Source organism: Emys orbicularis, chromosome 11 (assembly GCF_028017835.1).
Source record: "Emys orbicularis isolate rEmyOrb1 chromosome 11, rEmyOrb1.hap1, whole genome shotgun sequence".
In the NCBI taxonomy this organism is placed as follows: domain Eukaryota; kingdom Metazoa; phylum Chordata; order Testudines; family Emydidae; genus Emys; species Emys orbicularis.
Genome location: NC_088693.1, coordinates 31,818,868 through 31,840,636, shown reverse-complemented (window position 1 = coordinate 31,840,636; position 21,769 = coordinate 31,818,868). Strand labels below are relative to the sequence as shown.

Sequence of the window (21,769 nt, the reverse complement as noted above, 5' to 3'; positions counted from 1 at the left end):
CCCACAATCTGTCCCCATCAGGGTTCTGTGTGCTTCATTCCCTCTTCCTCCCACTCTCACCTCGCCCCCCCCCCCATGGCAGGGGCTTTCTGGATCCCCCTCCTCCCATGCCAGGCTCCCCCATTCCCCTTCTCAATGGCAGGGGTTTTGTGTGGAGGTCTATTAATATGGACCCTATTCCTCCCCCTCTCCGCCATAGCAGTCTCTCCTCTTCTCCCCCATGGCAGGGACTCTGAATCCTCATTACTTCCTTTCCCCCATTTTCCTCTTCATCACCATTCCAAGGGCTCTGCCTCCTACTTCCCCCTCACCCGCATGCCAAAGACTGTGTGCCCCATTTCCCCCACCCCTGCATGCCAAGGGTTGTGTGCATGCCCCTTTCTCCCATGGCACCCCATACAGTCTCCTTTCCCACTATTCTTCTTTCTGTCTGGGAGTGAATTCATTCACAAGCTAACATGTTCAACTCTATTGGGAGGATGAGCAGAGATGAGATGGATATTGTTATGCTGGAAGGCATTAATGGGTGCCATCAACCAGTTGTTTGATCTATAGACAGTTGTAAAGGTGCTTGAGTCTGTAGCTGTGCTCAAGAGGGGCTTCATGTGCCCCCCATTTTGGTTTTCCAAATTTCCCCAAAATCAGTAGGGTTCAGGTCATTAATGCCTAGAACATTATCTGAAACTTTGGAATTGATTGGATGGGGCATTCAAAGATAATCATGTTACAGACAGATGGATATACTGACAGGCTAACAGAAAAATGCTGTCAAATTGAGTGTAAGGCCTTTGCAAGCTCAGCCAATAAGCAGTCCAGCATATTTATAAAATCATTCAGTTGCTGATGTGGAAGTTGGGTCCATATTAAGTTAGGGTCCATATTAATAGACCTCCACTAGCTGGATAATGAAACCTGCCAAGCACAGGTAGGTATGATAGTTTGGGCAGAGCTGGGTCCAAAAAGCAGAGTGCTGGAATTTTGAACCAGAATATTCTCCTTGAACCCACATAGGGGGTTCCCTCTTTCATATAAGCTTCTAGTTAGCAGGTGTCTAATACATTTGAAGCTCCTCTGACCCCTAGCTGCAGAGGAAGGGTGGGGAAGATGGCCTTTTCTGTGTCCTCTACCCTACAGAGGCCCTGATTGAAGAAAGCACTTAATCAGATGCTTAAGTCGCATTGATTTCCCATTTATTATTTTCTTGAATCAGGGCCAGAGTCTCCTGGCTGCTCTGAGGGAGGAGAATCTTTGCTATCCTTCCTATTCCCTAGAGACTGCACTGTCAAAAGGGGAATGTCTCTGCTATTCTACCCCTCCGTTACCTTCCTAGCTACTGTGACTGCTGTTGCTTGGCAAAACCATGAGCTGCAGAAGAGGCGTTTGGAAATGTCTGTCTGCAGAGTCAGAGCAGAACTGGATTAAGTCATTCCAGGGCCATAGACACAACACAATGTGGCGGCCACTGTGGCCCGACTCTCTACTTGAAGTGACAGTGGTCCTCATCTCCATTTAAAGAGCGGCAGAGGTGGCAGCAGGCAGGCCCCTCCTCACCGTGCTTATTCCTGCAGCCAGGATGCATCCATTGGGGTGATGAATAGGCTAAGACAACTACTCCTGCCACACACACACATTTCTTTACTGGGATATTGTTGGTGGCATAACGAGTCCTATAGTTAACACCCCATTGAAATATGTGGAGCCATTCAAACTTCTTAGCGCTATTATGCCAGGCTATCTACAGATTTAGGCAGACACCGCTACATCTATTATGCTGTGTTCATATTTTCAATCTTTTGCTCACAACCAAGGGGGCTAGAAACTTTAAAAAAAAAAAAAAAAAAAAATCTGAGATAATTGCAGGAGCTGTTGCCCTGGGCATGGGCCTACATTGCCTGGGCCTTGGTCCAGCTCTGAGAAAGACAACACTACACTGATTTTCATTCCGTTCACATTTGGAAGGTTAGCAGAAATGCACAAATAGAAATGAAGGAGAATCCAGAAGAATGACAAAGGTGTGAAGCCCTTAAGTTCAAAAGTGTCTGGCAGGTTGAAAGGCTAACATATTTCATAAAGAGCTAGAAAACCCCATAAATAATAACTTGATTTTGTGGGAGGCCATAGCATGAAACAGGAGCCTTAGTTTCAGTGGCAATAATTTATTAGCATGTAACCTGCCTTAATAATCTCATCATTTTTTATTTCTGCTTTCTAGATCTGTTTATGAAGCCAAGGTTCATAGTTTTTTTTGTGATCTTTCATGAAGTGGTAAATAAAGTTCTGTTTTCAAAGTTCACAAATATGCCAGGCACTGTTTTAGTGAAGTATCAATTGGAATTTTTAAAAATGCCAAAGAATCCTAATTCTATATAGTAAGCATGTTTCTTACTACCAAGCAGCATTGGTTACACTTAAGGATAATATATTACAGAAAGCTCTATCATCTGCTGCAAAGAGACAGGGAAAAGTTGAGAAAGCAGAAAGTGATCATCTGCTACTGAATGAAAAGTTAGCGATTGATAATACCAAATCTGTCAAGTGTGTATCCACTGAAAAGTGCGCAGTAATAAGGGGAATAATTTCCAAGTTGTGAGGGACAGCACTGAATTATTCTGTCATGATACAGGAAGGAGGTGTGATGTTTAAATAAAATCTCTAAACAGGGGAAAGACTCCTAGAAAATTCAGTTATGAACTAAGCATTACACCCTTGCTCCTGTGATTTCCTTTCCTCTAAAGTGGATCATAGTTTTAGAAAGAAAATATTCCAAAGATTACACCGCTACCTCGATATAACGCGACCCGATGTAACACGAATTCGGATATAACGCGGTAAAGCAGTGCTCTGGGGGGGCGGGGCTGCGCACTCCGGTGGATCAAAGCAAGTTCAATATAACAAGGTTTCACCTATAACGCAGTAAGATTTTTTGGCTCCCGAGGACAGCGTTCTATCGAGGTAGAGGTGTACTTTGTAGATTTAAAAATTGTGCCACCAGTAATGCTACCTCCTGTTAGTTCTGCCTTGTAAGGGAGAAATGGACAAGAAAATGTGCATTTCCCTGCATGAGAGTACAGACTGGGTTTTTTGTCTGATCCCAATGGTGTAGTTTGAAAACTGATTGTAATTTTTTTTTAATGAAATGTTATTGGAATCTTATATTTTTTCCTCAGTTTTATTGCTAATAGTTGAAACTTTCAGTATTACTGGCAGCCTTTAAAAGGTAACAAAGCTCATAAAAGCAGTGCTTACCAGTATAATGAAAAGAAAATCTTTTTTTAAACTGAGTTTCTTCACCTTCCTAATTCAAAGAGCAAGCTATGAAACCAAAGTTTCTGATTATTCTTTACGCATTAGGCTATTCATAACAGATGACTCTGCTATTTTCTTTAAATTGGATTTAGTTATGGTTAATTAGAATCTTAACACTTCTTTTCCCAGAAGATATAGATTTTAATTGCTCTGGAAAAAATAAGGTTTGATTTGACAAATTCCACTTCTTTTGTTATATTTAATCAGCTGTGTTAAGTGGGAGGTTGTTTTTTCCACAAGCTAGTGTATAAAATATATGGTTTAATAGCTTACATTGTGGTTTAGGATTTCTACAATTCAGCACTTCTCTTTTCTCCTCTAGAATCTTGTGTTGAATCTTTATTTCTGTTGATATAGATTTCATTTTGATTTTTTTCTGAGTCGTCTATTTCTGTGACATACATGTTATCATTATAGTTTCTTTCTTTTCATTCTGACAGTGATGCACTGTAGATGGTTTTCTTCTCATTTGGGAAAACTACTAAAAGCCATTCTTCTGTTTCCATCCTGCCAAGTACATCAAATCATCTCACTTCCCTGTGGTTGTTTACTAATTGGCTTCTTAGAATTGAATCCACTTTATAAATAGCTCTTGCTTCTCATCATGGTAAGGATTGTGTGGTTAAGCTGCAATTGCAGGATAGAGAACTGTATGTTTTCGTTTCTATTTAAAGTCAACAATCCTAGCTTTAAAAATCTCAGTAGTGAAAAAGGAAATACTGCAAATCATAGATTATTAGGCTTGGAAGGGACCTCAGGAGGTCATCTAGTCCAACCCCCTTCTCAAAGCAGGACCAATCCCCAAATCCCTAAATGGCCCACTCAAGGATTGAACTCACAACCCTGGGTTTAGCAGGCCAAAAACTACTAGAAAAACATGCTGAAAACAGAGTTAGTAGCAATGTTGTTACTGATCTGTAAAATGAAAAGTGTGCATAATTCGTTCTCTACATTCTAATTTTAAGTGCTTTCGTTTTGTTATAATTTATTGATGGAGAATAAAGGTGTTATTTCCCTGGGGATTTGATAGAATAGAGATGGTTTTCACAACTTCTTTCATATTCCAGGGAATCCCAAAGTGCTTGACAAACAAAACTTAATATCTCTTTTATAAGGCTGTGACTTCATATAAAATTGTAGGCCACCCCTTCACCTCAAGTCAGAGTTTACTATGGCCTTGTCTTTGCTGGGACTATGTCTTCACTGCCCCCAAATGTGGGTTTTTTAAATGGTAGCTAATCTATATTCGTTATATTACTGTAAACAAAACAAAAACCCCACACCTGTTTTGGCAGTGAAGACTTAATCTAGGAAAAGAGATGTGTTCTTAACATGTTAGCTAACATGAGGTAACTAACATGAGGTAAAATTCTAGTGAAGAAAAGGCAGTTTGTAACATTAACACAAATTAGCACTTCGAGTTAAAGACCGAGGGGGAGCCTAAAATCACTCAACCTGCCTTTTGCTTACTTGGACTTAACTCATGTTAGCTAACACAAGGTAAAGAACACACCTTTTTTACCTAGTGAAGATAAGGCTTCTGCAAGCATTGTATAAGACACTTGTCTATGACTGCCATTGAGGGAAATGCGATGTGACCACTCCCTTCCCCACATCAGCAATTGTAGTTTGCACAGTTATTGGGTTTCTGACGTGGTGTTTCCCTGACTGGATTTCTTGATATTCGGGGAGGGCAGGCCACTGTCCATTATGTACTCTTTTTAAAACAAAGATTATGAATGTTTCTCCCCTCCTTAATAACTGCCCCTGCTTTAGGGTTTGAGCCTTCAAAGTATGCTCTGGCCCCAATCCAGCAAATGACTTAAGCACATTCTTTGCTGGATCAGAGCCAGAGTACTTAACACATTGCAGGTTCGAGCCCTTGGATGTTAGTAAGGCACAGAAGAGACAGAAACAATAATGGTTAAAATAATTGGCAGATTCTTTCCTGCACGGTATCTTCACACAGCATGGGAGATTGAGGGGGGAGGCCTCAGATCCGTGTTTGTGATTCCCAGGGCCGGCCCTGGTCCTGACCATGCTTAGAACATCTGGTGGGTAGCAATGTATTGTGCCTCTGTCACAAGGCACTTAAAAGATTCTGTGTTGATGGAGGATAACTGTGGCAAAGAGGATGGAGGTAGCAAGACCCAACTGCAACACCAATCAGGGAATACCCATCAATGGGAGAATTCTCTGCTGGATATTTGCAGCCCATTTGTGCCATCTAAGTGGAGTAAAGGGGCCATAAACCAAATTGAGGTTCTGGCCCATTGTCTGATTGTACCTAATAGGGGAAAAATCCTAGGCCCAAACTGCAAAGATCAGATCCTATGCAAAACTTGTTTCTAATTCCGAGATGTTTGGATCCAAGGCTTTGGGTCAGCCCATTGTACAGATAGAGGAAAGCTGCAAAGTTCAAAACTGCATCTGAGTTTACGCACAGTTCATGGATTTTGGATCTGAGGTGGTGATTTGGACCCAGTTCTAATGAGAACTGGTCAAGAATATCTTTATTTCTGTGTGACAGATAATCCTAGAAATGCTTCCAGGATTATGGAGAACTAGGATTAAATTTTGCTCTGACTTACTTCCCCACATAACTGTTGAAGCTGATTGAGCTGAGTTGGGTTTAATTCAGAACAGGAGTTTAGCTGCTGTGTAGGTCATGGGAATACATATTAACGCTCCATAGGAGAAACTTTCACCTAGTTTTTCCAAAATGTAAAACAAATTGGGCAAAAGAATACATGTAATTTGGTCATCTGGGGCCACTTCTCTGATTTTTCTACATTCTCCACTGTCTTATACGTATACACAGGTACCACTCCTTCACGCCTCCCCAGAGCTGTACCCAGTTCTCCTGGGAAAACAGACCAAATTTTGGAGACATGCATACTATCATTGCATCATTAACTATCCAGTTAAAGTGCCATTTTTAATTACTATCACATGAAAATCTGAATTAAAAAAGGCTTGCATAAGGGCAGGAGAAAGCCCTTAGGCTCGGTACCATTTAAAAGTTATAAACATATGCTTCAAATTTCCTTCTCTTGAATTTTTGGATTTTCAAATGTAGGTTTTTACTCCCAAAACCCATTGCATACAGATTGGTTTTGAAATGTCAAGGTTTATGACAAATTATGTGTGAAAGATTTACACAAAATTAAAATTAATGAAAAAGCGAGACATAATCTTAAATGAGGCACAAAGTTTTAGAAGATTAAAATAACACAAATCAAGAAAACAGTTTTGCCAAGGAGAGATGTATTTTCGCAGTCAGTAAAAGAGCGTGACCTTTTTTTAGATTTCTCAACCTGCATTCAGGTCCTTCAGTAAACAAATTAACTAGCTAAAGGCAGAGTTCCATCCTCAGATATAGCTCCCACTTATGTTGTTGAAGTTACCTATTCAAACACTAGTGATGAATTTGGCCCATTATTTTTTAATGTACAGAATAGCAGTTATATACAGTATTTAAAACAAATTTGCTACCTAGCCCTCAGTTAGAGCTGATCACTTCTTAGTATTTAGGAGCAATTTTATCATACTGTTACAATTGCCTCACACACTACTCAGAAATGGAATGCACTGATTGGCATTGTATTTTAAATGGGCAAACTTCTTTCATGTTCACTGTTTTAATTGTCTCTCAGAGAGCAGCTTTTCTCAAACTGGTACTGGTTTTGCAGTCAGGTGGTACATGGGTTCATTTATCAGAATATGAACACATTATAACTAAACTGATTACAGTTATGAAAATATGTGAAGTACTCTTGAATTTTACATGTGTACATTAGTTTTTAAAGTTTGAGAACTGCTGACCTGGAGAGAACATGCATACAACCACGTTTAAAGGCTCTCTCGCTTCATCCAACACAAAAAAGAAACAACCTTTATTATCCATTTTGATCAACCCATCTTCAAGTAGTCAATAATTTGAGTAGTAGGAAGAAGGAAAACAAGATTGGCAACTATGTACAGAGTATCTTTTGCAAAACAAAAAACATCTCCACAGTTTTGTATTGCCAGGTTCATCACAAAATTATATCATCACAGTAAATTGGCAGTAGAATCTGTTTCTAGACTTCCATATAAATCACCTTTTTCAAATACAACAGAACCTTGCTAATTTGTACTAATGACTGGTAGGCCCTTTGTGAATTCCTGAATTTTGTGAATAAGCACACTAGAAAAAATGCAAGATTTGTTTAATGTTTTTACTTCTTTGTATTCACTGTACATTTAATTTGAAAATCGAAATTTCTATCTTTAAGGACCATGCTCTTCATGGTCCCCTTGTTATATGGTATCCTTCTTAGGTAGATATTTTACTTAGATTATCATAGAAGTGTAGAACTGAAAGGGACCTCAAACGGCCATTTGGTCCAGTGCCCTAATCTCTCTGTATGAGAGAGTTTAGCCTGACCATTCTAGAAAATGCATTGCCAAAGGTGCTTTAGTCATTTATTTGATGAGTGTATTTTAGATTTAATTATGATTATACCTCATAGTATTTATCTTATAACAATATAATTTTTTAGTTTATATGTAGCATGTATTGTAAAAGTTACTAAGTCTTAGAAAAGGGATCTAGCAACAGCATTCTACACTTAAGTCTTTGCTGTAAAATTGGAACTGAAATTGTTTCTAGTGTGTGAATTACAAATTTGGGTCTACTCTAAATGAAATAATATATATTAATATGTTTTAAAAAATCCTTGAAAATAAAAATGTTCATAAAACCATTGCAGTTTCCTGTTTTGTGATTTTTGGTTTTTTTGTTGGTTTTTATATATATATATAATTTATTTATTTTCTGTAGGGCTGTTAAATCCTTTACAAATAAATCAGGTCAAATACACATCGAAGCCACTCTTTTTTGTTGTCATAACACCACAAAACAGACTTTTAAAAAAACTTTAAATAATGGGCCAGATGTTTTCCTGCACTGTAGCTCCACTCAGCATGGGAGGTGGAGAGGGGAGCCCTCAGGGAGAAATTAAACTATCTTGTATGGCTGGTGGTAAGTCTTTAGCTTTGACTGCTATCTCATTTTTATTGTCACAACTGCTCAGTTTTGGATTTCTTCCACCTGTACTATTCATGAAACAACATTTGAATGTGATATCTGCTATACAATTTAACTTGATTGCAAAATCATACCATTCATTGGTATAATTATTTTATCAATACTTTAAAAAGGTATTAGGAATGTGGAAGCTAATTTTCAAATTGAAATGTTAGAATTGTAACCTAGCTTACTGGTCTGTCATTCTTTTCAGTGCTTCTGATCCCCTTTAAAACATTTTCATTTTATCAGGTGGAGAACAAGGATCCAGATACTTCCGAATGGCATCTTGTGGTCAGGATAACCAGATCAAGCTTTGGCTTATTTCACTTGCTCATCTCTTAGGTATGTATAGGAATAAGTTACAATTTAGTGCTAATAAGCTCCTATCAATCAAGGTTATAGATACAAAGTTAGTGAGACTAATCACATGCTTTTAAAGTTAAGCTCCTGCTTAAGTGCTTCGCTAGAGTGGAGTCAGAGGGCTCTGCACTTTGCAGGATCAAGCTTTGCTTAACTTCTTTATTTATTAAAGTTTTTAACTGACGTACAGTAATCAGTTACAGTATGTTACAAATCCGCAGAATAGTTGGTACATTATTATGTTACGCATTTTATTATACAAGAGTATTTTTTATTTGTTGGACACTACCAATAATTTGTTTGAGTGTAGAACTGTTGAAAGGTGCTCGGTTGACATGCTTGGAGACCAGAGTCCTCTCTTTATCCTTCCCAAAGAGGTACAGTGCAGACAGTGATGGTATTAAAATTACCCCAGTCCTGAGCTAAGTTGACCATAACTTGGAGTGACTCATTTGTCCATTAAATCCATGACATGTGCTAAAACTGCAACAAATATTTCTGCTATGGGGGGTGGCTTTGTGATTTAGGTACCAGTCCAGCAGAAGTGGGACTGAGAGCTCCAAAACCATTTTCAGTAAAGGGGGGGGAAAAACCTTCCCTCTTCTTTTTTGTGTGTGTTCTGTACATATGTGGGCTGTATGTATGTGCAGATATTTAACTGTATAGGAATATAATTATATATTCCATACAAAAATCTATTTTAAAAGAATGTTAAGATTTCAAAGTGAAGCAGCCGAAGTGAGGAAATACTAAAGTTAAAGTTGCCCATGCAATCCTAATTACCCCCTTCTGTGCATGCATTATGGTCTGAGGCCAGATCCATGAGCCTGCTTTGGTGGCACAAAACAGCCACAAAGTCAATTTATCCAGAAATTCTAAGCAGAGTAGAGCCATAATAACTGCTTCTGTGTCAACCCTTCGGTCTACACTATGACTTTAATTCGGATTTAGCTGCTTTAATTCGAATTAACGCTTGACCCGTCCACACAACGAAGCCATTTAATTCGAATTAAAGAGCCCTTTAATTCGATTTCTGTACTCCTCCTCGACGAGAGGAGTAGCGTCAAAATCGGTATTGTTAATCCGAATTAAGGTTAGTGTGGCCGCAATTCGATGTTATTGGCAATTAGATATTATTGGCTACCCACAATGCAACGCTCTGGAAATCGATGCTATTACGGTAGCTTGGACGCACACCACCGAATTAATGGTGCCTAGTGTGGCCGAATACATTCGAATTTATAAAATCGGTTTCCTAAATTCGAATTATATAAATTCGGATTAATCCTGTAGTGTAGACATACCCTTACACACTGTGGCGCAAGGGGCCTGGCCAAAGAACAGAGGGTGTGGTTGGAGGGTGTCCCTATGCCCCACTAATCACTGCTGTCTTTTATACTATTGACAGCTGGCCTCACTTGATTACACTATATCAAGCTCTCAAGTTTTCAGTCCTTTTAAAGTAATAAATCTAAACATTTTTAAAGGAAAATGATTGGTTAACAAGTTTAGAAAAATCATGTTCTACTTTTTGCTAATTGTGTTTGTAGGTTGTGAATTAAAATATGAATGCACATTGAATGGACACTCTGCCCCAGTCCTGGCTTGTGCTTTTTCCTATGATGGGCAGATGTTAGTCTCAGGGTAAGCAGTTTCACTTTATTTTAGTTGTTTAAATTTTACAGTAGATGGCTGTGCTTAGGTAAATATTTATCTCCCCCTTCTGAAGTGGAAATTGAGTTGTTTTTGTTTTTAAGCACTGAAGTTAATTCTCAGTTAATTGAAAAATTACTAAGGAATAGGATGAGAGTGTTGGAGTGGGGTAGAACTCAATTTCAGCTTTGATGTGTGAAAAGCTTTTCTGGACACTTATCTACATTATTACATGAAGATAATATAAACAGTGGCCTAGAACTGTTTTAAAATGTTTTAAAATACTGACTTTGTAAAATTTATATACCTACACATGCACACAAAATTTGAAAGTGATATATGTATTTTAATAATATTCTAGAATCTGTTGGAATAAGATGTATAACATTTAACTACCCAAAGGAATTCACTCTCTTTTTTGTGGGGGAGGGGAGAGAAGGAACACATGCAAAGTGTTTATTTCTGGTGCCAGATTTCTGTACTTTTCCAAAAATTTACCCATAATATTTGTGGGCACATCACAAAAACTCAATTTATTATATATGTATAAAACTTGTAGATACATGTACAAATCCACAGTTTGTATGTACAAATGCTAGTGTTCCATGCAAAAATACATTTTTTTAAATTTCAAAAATATGTGCTTATAAATATTTCAGGCATATTTTCTGATGCCATGTGAATATTGAACCAACACTACTTAAGCTCTACCTACTGTTTAAAAAAATATTTTATAAATATATTTCTCTTTTACTGTTCACCTTAATATGTTTGTAGAGGGTGGATTTTTCTGGTGTTTAAGGAGTATTGTATGTGAACATCTTATTATTGATATTAGGGTTTTTTTTAATATATCTGAGGAAAAATTCAAATGTCCTCCATATTCTTTCTATAATAGCACAGGAGACGGATGGAATTTACCACTCCATGTCAACAATGGGTAAAAAAATTCACTCCTGGGGAGTTGTTTTGTGGCAGTGACACAGGCTTAGGGTTTTAATGCTGTTGTGATAAGTGAAAAGTGCTGTCTATTAATGTAACAACAATTCTCTCAGGATACATAGGACTCCCTCGGTACCATGTTTCAGATAGGAAATCTTTCACTAATATTAGGGATGTAAAAGTTTAACTGGTTAACCGATTAGCATCAGTCTTATCGGTTTTGGTTAATGATTAAACTCCGCTGCTGGCTCCTCGCCCAGCATCCCAGCTGCCGGGACCCTGGGCGCGGGGCTGGCAGCTGGGACCCTGTGTAAAATGTGGGGGTGCTGCAGCACCCCCTGCGCCAATAGTTCCCCGCCTATATGAACTGCTTAATGGTTAACGGTTTAACCAATAGAATTTTAAACCCTATTTACGTCTCTTAACTAATGCTTTCATCAGAAATTAGCAATAAATCCTAGATTGGTGTTGAAGCCTCCTGACAATGGACTCTGGCTACCCAGAGTATCACTTGAGTGTTTTTAAGTACTATATAATTATGACTTAAGGTTCTGCTTTCATCTCATTACTGAAACATGGACATTTGTAGGTGTAAGTCTTAATGGGAGCCCAGCATGCAAAACCCTATTAAAATGAGATTATATTTATGAAATGTAGATATTTTAAATCAAATAATACTGACCCTAGTGATTAATATTAATACTGTGCATTCACTTAAGGTGCTAGCCAGAGTCCATTTCAGTTAGATGTAGAAATACAATCTCTGTTTGACTCTGACTATTGCAGGTAAAAGGTGTTGGCTTATTAATTCTACACCAGGTTCATATTATTACTTGTAATAATGAGAACATCCTGATTTGGAGTAGTGGCCACCACTAAAAGTGGGTATGCCCTGAAATCATGTTACTGTGTTACATGCTGTGTATTCTAAAGGTAGTAATTGTTTCTTCTGATAGTATCAGTATTGTATAAAAATGTGAGGGTGGGAGAGAAAACAGTTATGGATGGTTTTACAAGAAAGGGAAATTTTAATGTTTTGGTAATATTAAATTAAGTAACCAATATCATGGTGGGATCAACTTCCTTATTTTCTGTATTCTAACATTGATTTTTTTTTTTTTAAAGAAAATGATAAGGTAGAATATTTATAATCATTTATGTTTTTATATATTTCAATGACATTAGGCATGATTTTATTCCACATCGTAATAGATAATTACTTAACCTCTTGTAAGCTGTCAAAGTAGCAACTTGAAATAACAATTCTAACAATACGCCCTTTTAATTTCCATTCTATTACCAAAAAATTCTAAATTAAGAAAATACCTTTTTAGAAAAAAATAGAATGTTGTAGATTAACCACTAATTAAAGTCATAACACAAATCCCAGAGGACAATAACTTTTTGTCATTTTTCTTTGTGGTGTTTTTTGTTTTTGTTTTGGGGAGCCAAAGGTTCTTTTCATTCTCTTTTTTGGTATTTTCTTTTTGGATCACAAATGTGGGAGGGGATTGGGGAGGCAGAGTAGTGGTGCTGGGAACCAGACAGAAGAGTTAGCCCTAGGGCAATGGGAGGCAGAGAAGTGGTGCTGCTGGGTCAAGATAGTAATAGGAAATGGATGGCAGTTCTCCTATCTTATGGGTGAGGACATGTCTCTTTGGACATGTCTACGCAGCAAAGAAAACCTGTGGTTGGCCCGTGCCAGGCTGCTTGGGCTTGTGAGGCTTGGGCTGCGAGGTTGTTTCATTGCTGTGTCGATTTTCGGGCTGAAGCCTGGACTTTAGGACTCCGTGGGGCAGGAGCGTCCCAGAGCTCAGACTCCAGCCCGAGCCCGGAAATCGACACAGCAATGAAACAGCCCCACAACCCAGCCCATGAGCCCAAGTCGGTTGGCACAGGCCAGCGCAGGTTTTTCTTTACTGTTTAGACATCCCGTCTGAGTAGCCAGGGAGAGGCAGTCATTTTTGTATACCTTAAAGACTGACTTTTCAGCCTGAAATTATCACCCACACATTGACAGTGGAATAGAGGGGAAAGTCAGAAGACAGACTAAAACATAAGAGTTGATATGATTTTTTTAAAAAAAAAACTCAATTTTTTTGGGCCAGGTTTTGTGCCAGTTGCATGATTTTTGAGGGTCCGATTCATGAGTTTTGATCTCTTGAGGTTGGCATCCAGTCTGTATAGCTGTACTCCATACATCTTTCAGGAAGAACTGTAGTTGCTGAAAATAAACATGTAACACTTTGTATTTGGATTATCTTATTAAAAATAGTGATATTTTAACTATGCAGTATTTTACATTCTGTACTGAGCCACTTCCTCTAGTCTGCTTAGCAGATATTCAAGGTCCAGATTGAAGCAGAAATACTTGGAAGATAGGAGCACAGGTGCTGGAACTAAGGATGCTGGGAGTGCCGCTGCACCCCCTGACTTGAGGTGCTTTCCATCATATCCAGGGTTCACAGTTTGGTTCAGTGGCTCTCAGCACCCCCACTATAAAAATTGTTCCAGTACTCCTGGGTAGGAGAGCCCACTCAGTCAGTTTTCACAGTGTCCACACATGGTTGAGCCCACCTTTGCAGCTACTCCCTGTACTGGAGCATTGAGGGGACAAATGTGAATGAGCTATTGGTGTGGTGGTAGCATGGCCAGTGAATTTATGTACTACACAGATGCACTGCCTCAAAAACCTATTGGAATGAGAGGAGCTGTGGGCTTCAGCCACTACTCTTTCTTCTAGGCTATACCTCAAGCTGCTGTATAGATGTTCAGACCCTACCTCTAGATTTCAGTGAAGAGGATTGCTACGTCTAACATCTGCATAGTTGCTGCCAGCAAATCTTGTTTGTTTAGACTTTCCTTGTGGGACAAAAAATTGTCCCATAGTTTTTAATTATAATAGTTTGTTTTCTCATCTCTTTCCATGCCATCATTTAATTTAATGTGTTTTTTTTAAAGATCTGTGGACAAATCCATCATAATACATGACACTGTAAGTATTGCATAATTCAAGATTGTTTACTGATTTTTTTTTTTTTTTTGTAGTTTATATCCCTTCACCTGAAATGTTCTCTTCTATCTTGAGAAGACTAGCAAATGTGACCTGAAATCTTTAGTGTGTATTTCTTTGGAGTAGGAGTGAGGAAGGAGTTCATCCATATCAAAGTACAGAGTGTCTCTCTCTCGTGCCACCTTTTTCTACACTTTATTCTTTTCTTATCTTGGTACTGTACAACAGAATCACACTACTGTATACGTATGTATCTGCACACTTAAGTGGATGAAATTTGTAAGTCTTATGTGTCGTCATATCATCAAAAGCATGTAAGATTGCAGTCATTGACACAGGAAAAAAATAGGAGTTTCCTATATCAGTAATAGTTTTTAGGAATCTTTTAGTATATTATATGTACAAACATGGGCAATTCAAGGGGAATGGTTAAGAAATAATACCATTCTTTAATATCGTATCCTTTTTACATCTTATTGCTTAGACTTATTGCTTGACGGTAGGAATAATACCACTGAAAACTGTGGTAAAGCCTTCCTAATTCACCTGTACATAGTATTTAACTTTTGTCTTTTACAATATTAAAATTATTAATCTGCTTTCCTGAGAGTGAAGGATGAACATACTTTATCTATATAGTTAAAGTGGTACAACTTTTGTGTATAGTCAACACCTAAGATCAGATGTATTTAGGAATTCTTGTCTCACATAGAAATGTAATGGTCCCTTACCTATTCAAATGTCAGTTGGTTTAAAGTGCTCACGCAGACCTGAAAGAATGAATCCTAATCAGAATATGAGCAAGGTGACACCGAAGGCATAATTTGGCCCCTATATTTTTCCTGTCTCCTCACCAGTGTAAATTCACAAATCAGTGAGGTTACTCTCAATTTATAGTGGTGTAACTGAGAGCATGATCTGGTCCTGAACTTGCCGGGAACTACAAGACATGGGAGAGGAAGCATATTCACTCATTAAAGTCACAGAACTGGGAGATGTGAATTCTGTTTCTGGTTCTTAAACAGACTTCCTATGTGATGGTGGACAAATCACTGTGCCTCTGGGGCTGGATCATGCCAGGCCTTCCCTGGGCGCTGACTGCTGCTGAAATACTTTTTGGACTCTATGCTTACTGTGACAGCAGCTTAAGGTGATGAGGAAGGCATCAGCCTCCCAGCAAATCAGAGTCTGAGGATGTGTCTGACCAGTCATATAGCCTGTACAAAATTGAGCCATACTTGGTTTAGAGAGACGAGCTCTTGGCATTTGCCTCATGAGACCTCTGCAAGGAGATGTCCCAGCTGACCATGGCCTCACTGGATAAATTGTGGTAACCAGGCTGGGATGGATTGTATTTTCTTTTTCTTCATCAGTGTCAATATTGATTTATAGTGAGGTTTAAAAAGATTAATTACTTTCTTTAAGTTACCACTTTATTAAAAAAAAAAATAGCATGATTGCTGACTACTTCAAGAAATAAATTATTTGTTCCACTGTTCTGTTTAGTCCTATAATGTTAATTGGGAGATAATTCTCAGCTAAATTGTGAGATCTGAATAAAGATGAATACCAATGGCACAACCATGAGACTATTTTGCTGCTTTCATGTTCTCAGAATCTTCTGAGTTTATGGAAACATAGTTAAGAAGCATATGGAAAAACAGCCTCTCAACCTTCTGCATCCAAATATGAGACAATAACAAAATGAGGGATACAGAAAAATAGTAATGCATGAAGTTTAATACTGAACGTGACAGGGAAGAAATTATTTGACTGAACATTTTTTGTAACCTCGGGTTCTTGTTTAAACATTATGGGAAATAATTCTGATGTACTTTCTAGTAATAACAGTGAAAGAATAGGTCTGGATCAGATGGAGATAAATTTCAGTCTAACATAAGGGACATATCCCTCATGAGGGACAGTTCAGAAGTATGAGAGGAAAAACAGGTCAATTAGAATAACTTGTTTTTTTTTTAATTCTGACAATGTCTGTCAAAGGAATCATGTGCTACACTAAAGAGAGACTCTTAAACATCATTTAAAGGATTGGAATCGTTAAGATTTGTTTTTGTGAATGGCAGCATCTAGTGGCCACATATGCAAACCACAGTTGCGTAATCTTTGTGATGTTACAGGCCCTGCTTTTTTATTTAAAGGTTGCACCTGGATTTGAGATTCGGTTACCAGTTCACTCTGATACGTTCTTAATTCTAGTATTTTGGAAGAAATGTTTTTTTATCCGGATGAGTAATCAGCCCATATGGAATTTTAGAAATGTCAGTTGAATATATTATATTTCTGTCTGCCAGGTACATTGAGGGACAGCTGTGTGGTCTGTTGGATTGAACATGGGGCTGCAAGTCAGGAGATTTGAGTTTTATTCCCAGGTCTGATGCTGACTTGCTATGTGACTTTTGGCACATTATTTACCCTCTTCGTGCCTCAATTACACCATCTTCAGAATTGAAATCATTATGCTTCCCCACCTTTGTAAAGTGCTTTGAATTAAAAATTGCTATATAAATAAAAATGATTAACTGTGATTGTTATTTCTGTTTGACCTAACAAATGCAATAATTTTTGTTTGCAGAAAACTGGGAGCATCCTGCACACTTTAACTCAGCATACCAGGTGTGAAATCAGCAAATCCTATATTAACCAAGGAAATTATTTAATGTGTGATTTTAAATTTCAGTTATTGAATTGCTTTTGTTTCTAGATATGTTACAACGTGTGCCTTTGCACCAGATATTCCATTACTTGCAACAGGTTCAATGGATAAAACTGTGAATATCTGGCAATTTGATCCAAAGCAACATTGTGCAGGTAAGTACATGCATTTGTTTAAGCCGCTCTTTTTATACTTCTGGTATAATATAGTTGTAAACCTATTGGGAGATGCTATACAGACTGCTTTACCCTAGTATGTGCTCAATGTGTAATCTTAAAAAATATAGGCCCAACATTTGACCTTCCTTAAAATTGTTATTTACTATTGGGAAATGTCCTGTATGTTGGAAAAGAAAGAAGGGGGGAAAAAATCTTTTAAATGTACCATTCCTTCTTTAAGGAAATTTTACACCTAAACAAAAGGAGTGTGATCTCTTGCATCCCTTTTTCTTACTCTCTGGGCAGCACTTAACTGACAAATAACATTCCCAGAGCAGCGCAGACTTTGCCAGTGACACTTGTACACAAATAATATGAGAAACAGAAAATACAAGTTAATTGCAAGCATAGTTGGCAATAGGAACAAAAAATTATTTGCTAATTAATATAGACAAAATAAGTCAGGAAATAAACATTCTAGCTCATAAAAGCTATGTTACAAAGGTATACCAAGAGCGACTTTCAATGCACAAGAACAGTTCTGTTTTTTTTTATTTATCTGAAATTTCCCTTTTCTACTTGTTTCCCAAGGAAGTGGACTGGAAGATGAACCTAAGATGTCTATTGAGAACTGGTCAGAGGAAGAGGTCTCAGTCTGGCTTTGTGCACAAGGTTTAAAAGACCTTGTTGGGATTTTCAAGATGAATAACATTGATGGCAAAGAGCTGCTGAGTCTTACAAAACACAGTCTGACTAACGACTTAAAAATTGGTAAGAATGTAAAGGCAAGTAAAATTGTAACCTTTGATAGGAATTTAGGAACTTTTAGAGTGGAAGAAGGTCAGAAATTCCATGTAGGTATATCCTCTCCTTTAAGTTTACAGTTATTCTGCCACTCTATTTTTTTTCCTGTTAAATACAGTACATGGCCAAATACTATTGATACTCTGTTCATCCAAAATACTTGTTTTTTTTAAGTTTTCCCATCCCTAGATACAACAAATGTACAACAATCTTGCATTGGCAGGGAGTGGACTAAGTTTCCTATTTTATAATTTTCAGCTCTGATATCTATGAGGTGGAAGAAAGTAAATTCAGTTTCTTTAGACACATACATGTTGTGATAAATGAAGGGGGTGAGGGATAGCTCCCTTTGATGGACACCCAGCCAGCCAGTTAGCTGTAAAATCCTTCTTGGTAGCTGTTCTCTACTTGCTTTACCTGCAAAGGGTTAAAAAGTCCCCCGGGTTTAAAAAAAAAAAAAAAAAAAATGGGCACCTAACCAAAAGAGCCAATGGGAAGGCTAGAACTTTTTTAAATTGGGAAAGAAACTTTCCCTTTGTCTGTCCTTCTCCGGAGAAGGAGATACGGAGCAGCAATTATAAAAGCAGGAATGCTGTGTAAGGCTTGAACCAGGTATAAAAATTCATCTTCCATACCTAGAAGAAATCATTGGAAAGGGCGTGTTTAAATAGACTCGATTAGGTTTATTTCTTTATTTTGGCTTGTGGATCTCCTCTGTGCTAACCCCAGATGCTTTTGTTTTGCTTGTCACCTTTAAGCTGAACCTCAAGAGAGATATCTTGATGCTTAATTTTTGTAATTGTTTCTTTTTGTTTTTAATAAATTTTACCTTTTTTAAGAACAGGATTGAATTTTTGGTGTCCTAAGAGGTTTGTGCCTATTATTTGATTAGCTGGTAGCAACAACTAATTTCCTTTGTTGTCTTTCTCAGCTCTTCCCTGGAGGGGGGATGAAAGGGCTTGAGAGTACCTCACAGGGAGGAATTCCTAAGTGCTCCTTCCTGGGCTCAAGGGGGTATTTTGTATTTGGGTGGTGGCAGCATTTACCAAGCCAAGGTCAGAGAAAAGCTGTAACCTTGGGAGTTTAATACAAGCCTGGAGTGGCCAGTATTAATTTTTTAAATCCTTGCAGGCTCCCACCTTCCGTACTCAGAGACAGAGTGGGGATTTGGCCTTGACACATGTACACACTATAGTCAATGATTCTGGCTAATGTAAGCAGTGAACTGTTTTTTGTTGTGTTTTTCCTGTCAGTCTGGGGAATCTGTGTGTTTTTGAAACATGTAGAGGCCAGCAACTCTGGATTTAGTTGTGATTTTTTTTGGGTGGAAAATACTGTAATTGAAAGAAATATCATAAATAAAAATGTGCTTTTTGCTAGATTTTTTTCTCTTAGCCATAGATGTTACATTAGTTTTTAAAGTTTGTTAGTAGGGATTAGAAGAAGCTTGCTTGGTACAAGTACTTTTTACAACTGTTAATCAAAAGGACACATGGTATACAGTCCTACAGTTTTATGCCAATAAAGTTGGGAACTATATTGCAGAAGTCTGCCCAGAGGAAGTACCATACCATCAGGGCTGGGCTGTGGATGTCTGGCGTGCCCGGTTAGCTGCTGAGTTGTGATTGGGGACAATAGCAGGGCAAGCGAGATCAGAAAGCTGGGAAGTCAGGGTTAGGGACTAGCAGGTCAGAGTGGAGCCAGGTCAGGATACCAGGAAGTCAGGTTTGGGTGCCAGGTTACAGACAACAATCCAATAGCGAAGTCAAGGACAGATCAGGGTCAGAGGCCGGAGTCCAGGGTCTGTCGCAAACAGGGTCTGGAGCAGAAATAAGCAGGCAGGTAGTCTTGTTATTGCTCAGACAGCTCCCCATCATGGCTTCCTAATTTATATACTGGTATTGGCCAGTCAGTGAGCTGGGAGTGGCCTCTGTTTAGGCCCTGTGGATGGTACTTCCTGCTGAGCCTAGCTTTGCAGGGTCCTCCTAAGCACACCTACTTCTAATGGCAATGCGGAGGCGTCAACAGCCCAGAACCCCCGTGGTCTCCGATTCTAGCCCTGCAAGTTCTTACATACATATACCAATTGTGAGATGCCCCAGGGTACAATCTGGACTATTGAATCATTGTGCCCCCTTAACTCTCCAGTCTGGTGTGTCCTATGCCCCACTTTGCAGTGTGAGCTGCCACTTGGCCCACTCACCCCCGCCTCTAGCATGCAAGTCACACCCAGACAACTACCAGAGCGCTATGCTCAGCCACTCTTGAATTACATATAAGGCAATACCTGCATATCCCTCAGCCCCAGCCTTGCACGGCACCCCAGGAATGTGCGTCTTACACTGCTCAAGACCTCGTTCATCAGAGTAAGCTCATTAATTAGTTTGTCATTCCATCAAAGGGTATGAATATGCACCAGCCTTTGTAACTGGAATAGATTCCCCAAACTTAAGTCAAAAACACACTGGCTTAGGCAAAACATTAAAATAAGTGTATTAACACAGAAAAATAGATTTTAAGTGATAAGTGGTATAGAATTGGCTACAAAAGGAAATAAAAGGTAAAATCGCAGTCTAATTCCTCAACTTTATCAAGCTAAGTCAAGTTTGAAGTAACAGGTTTCTCTTACCCAGTTGCCTACAGCTGTCTTTGCTAACTGGAAAGCTTTGCCAGTTAGGACCACTCCCCCTAGTCCAAATGTTTCTTTTTCTTCCTGATAATCTTGTTGCCTTCAGAATAGGTGGGGAAGGAGAGGTGGTCAGGGACCTGTGTTCCCCCTTTTAATATCTTGACCCTTTTTACTGGAAAAGTCATTGCTGCATCATGGGGTCAGGCAGCTCCATGGTTTACGTACTCAAGCAACTGTCTTTCATGTGAATTATAAATCTCCTGTTAACAACTCCCCTGCTAGTGACTGGCCAGTGATGGTTGCTTTACACCTGGCTGGGTGTTGGTCATCCCTTTGTTGCCACTGAAGAGCCATTATGTGGACATTGCCCAGACTCACCTTTCAGTAGCAAACATACAACAAAATTTCAGGACTTCATATACAGTGATGATATTTTAACAGGACAGTGATGTTCAAAAGACCATAACTTTTCCAATGATACCCCAGAAAGCATGCTTTGTACAAATAGATCATAGATTCATAGATTCTAGGACTGGAAGGGACCTCGAGAGGTCATCGAGTCCAGTCCCCTGCCCGCATGGCAGGACCAAATACTGTCTAGACCATCCCTGATAGACATTTATCTAACCTACTCTTAAATATCTCCAGAGATGGAGATTCCACAACCTCCCTAGGCAATTTATTCCAGTGTTTAACCACCCTGACAGTTAGGAACTTTTTCCTAATGTCCAACCTAGACCTCCCTTGCTGCAGTTTAAGCCCATTGCTTCTTGTTCTATCCTCAGAGGCTAAGGTGAACAACTTTTCTCCCTCCTCCTTATGACACCCTTTTAGATACCTGAAAACTGCTATCATGTCCCCTCTCAGTCTTCTCTTTTCCAAACTAAACAAACCCAATTCTTTCAGTCTTCCTTCATAGGTCATGTTCTCAAGACCTTTAATCATTCTTGTTGCTGTTCTCTGGGCCCTTTCCAATTTCTCCACATCTTTCTTGAAATGCGGTGCCCAAAACTGGACACAATACTCCAGCTGAGGCCTAACCAGAGCAGAGTAGAGCGGAAGAATGACTTCTCGTGTCTTGCTCACAACACACCTGTTAATACATCCCAGAATCATGTTTGCTTTTTTTGCAACAGCATCACACTGTTGACTCATA

The 21,769-nt window shown here is 38.7% G+C and overlaps 1 protein-coding gene across 1 annotated transcript in view; it reads left to right on the top strand.

The window, feature by feature from the left end:
* The window catches only part of WDSUB1 (WD repeat, sterile alpha motif and U-box domain containing 1), a 56,655-nt gene that overhangs the window by 11,561 nt on the left and 23,325 nt on the right, over positions 1–21,769 (top strand). Inside the window, exons 4-9 of the mRNA XM_065413399.1 lie at positions 8,630–8,722; positions 10,291–10,384; positions 14,297–14,330; positions 16,942–16,982; positions 17,071–17,177; positions 17,772–17,951. Of these exons, the coding sequence (XP_065269471.1) occupies positions 8,630–8,722; positions 10,291–10,384; positions 14,297–14,330; positions 16,942–16,982; positions 17,071–17,177; positions 17,772–17,951 (549 nt within the window). The remainder of the gene's footprint in view (positions 1–8,629; positions 8,723–10,290; positions 10,385–14,296; positions 14,331–16,941; positions 16,983–17,070; positions 17,178–17,771; positions 17,952–21,769) is intronic.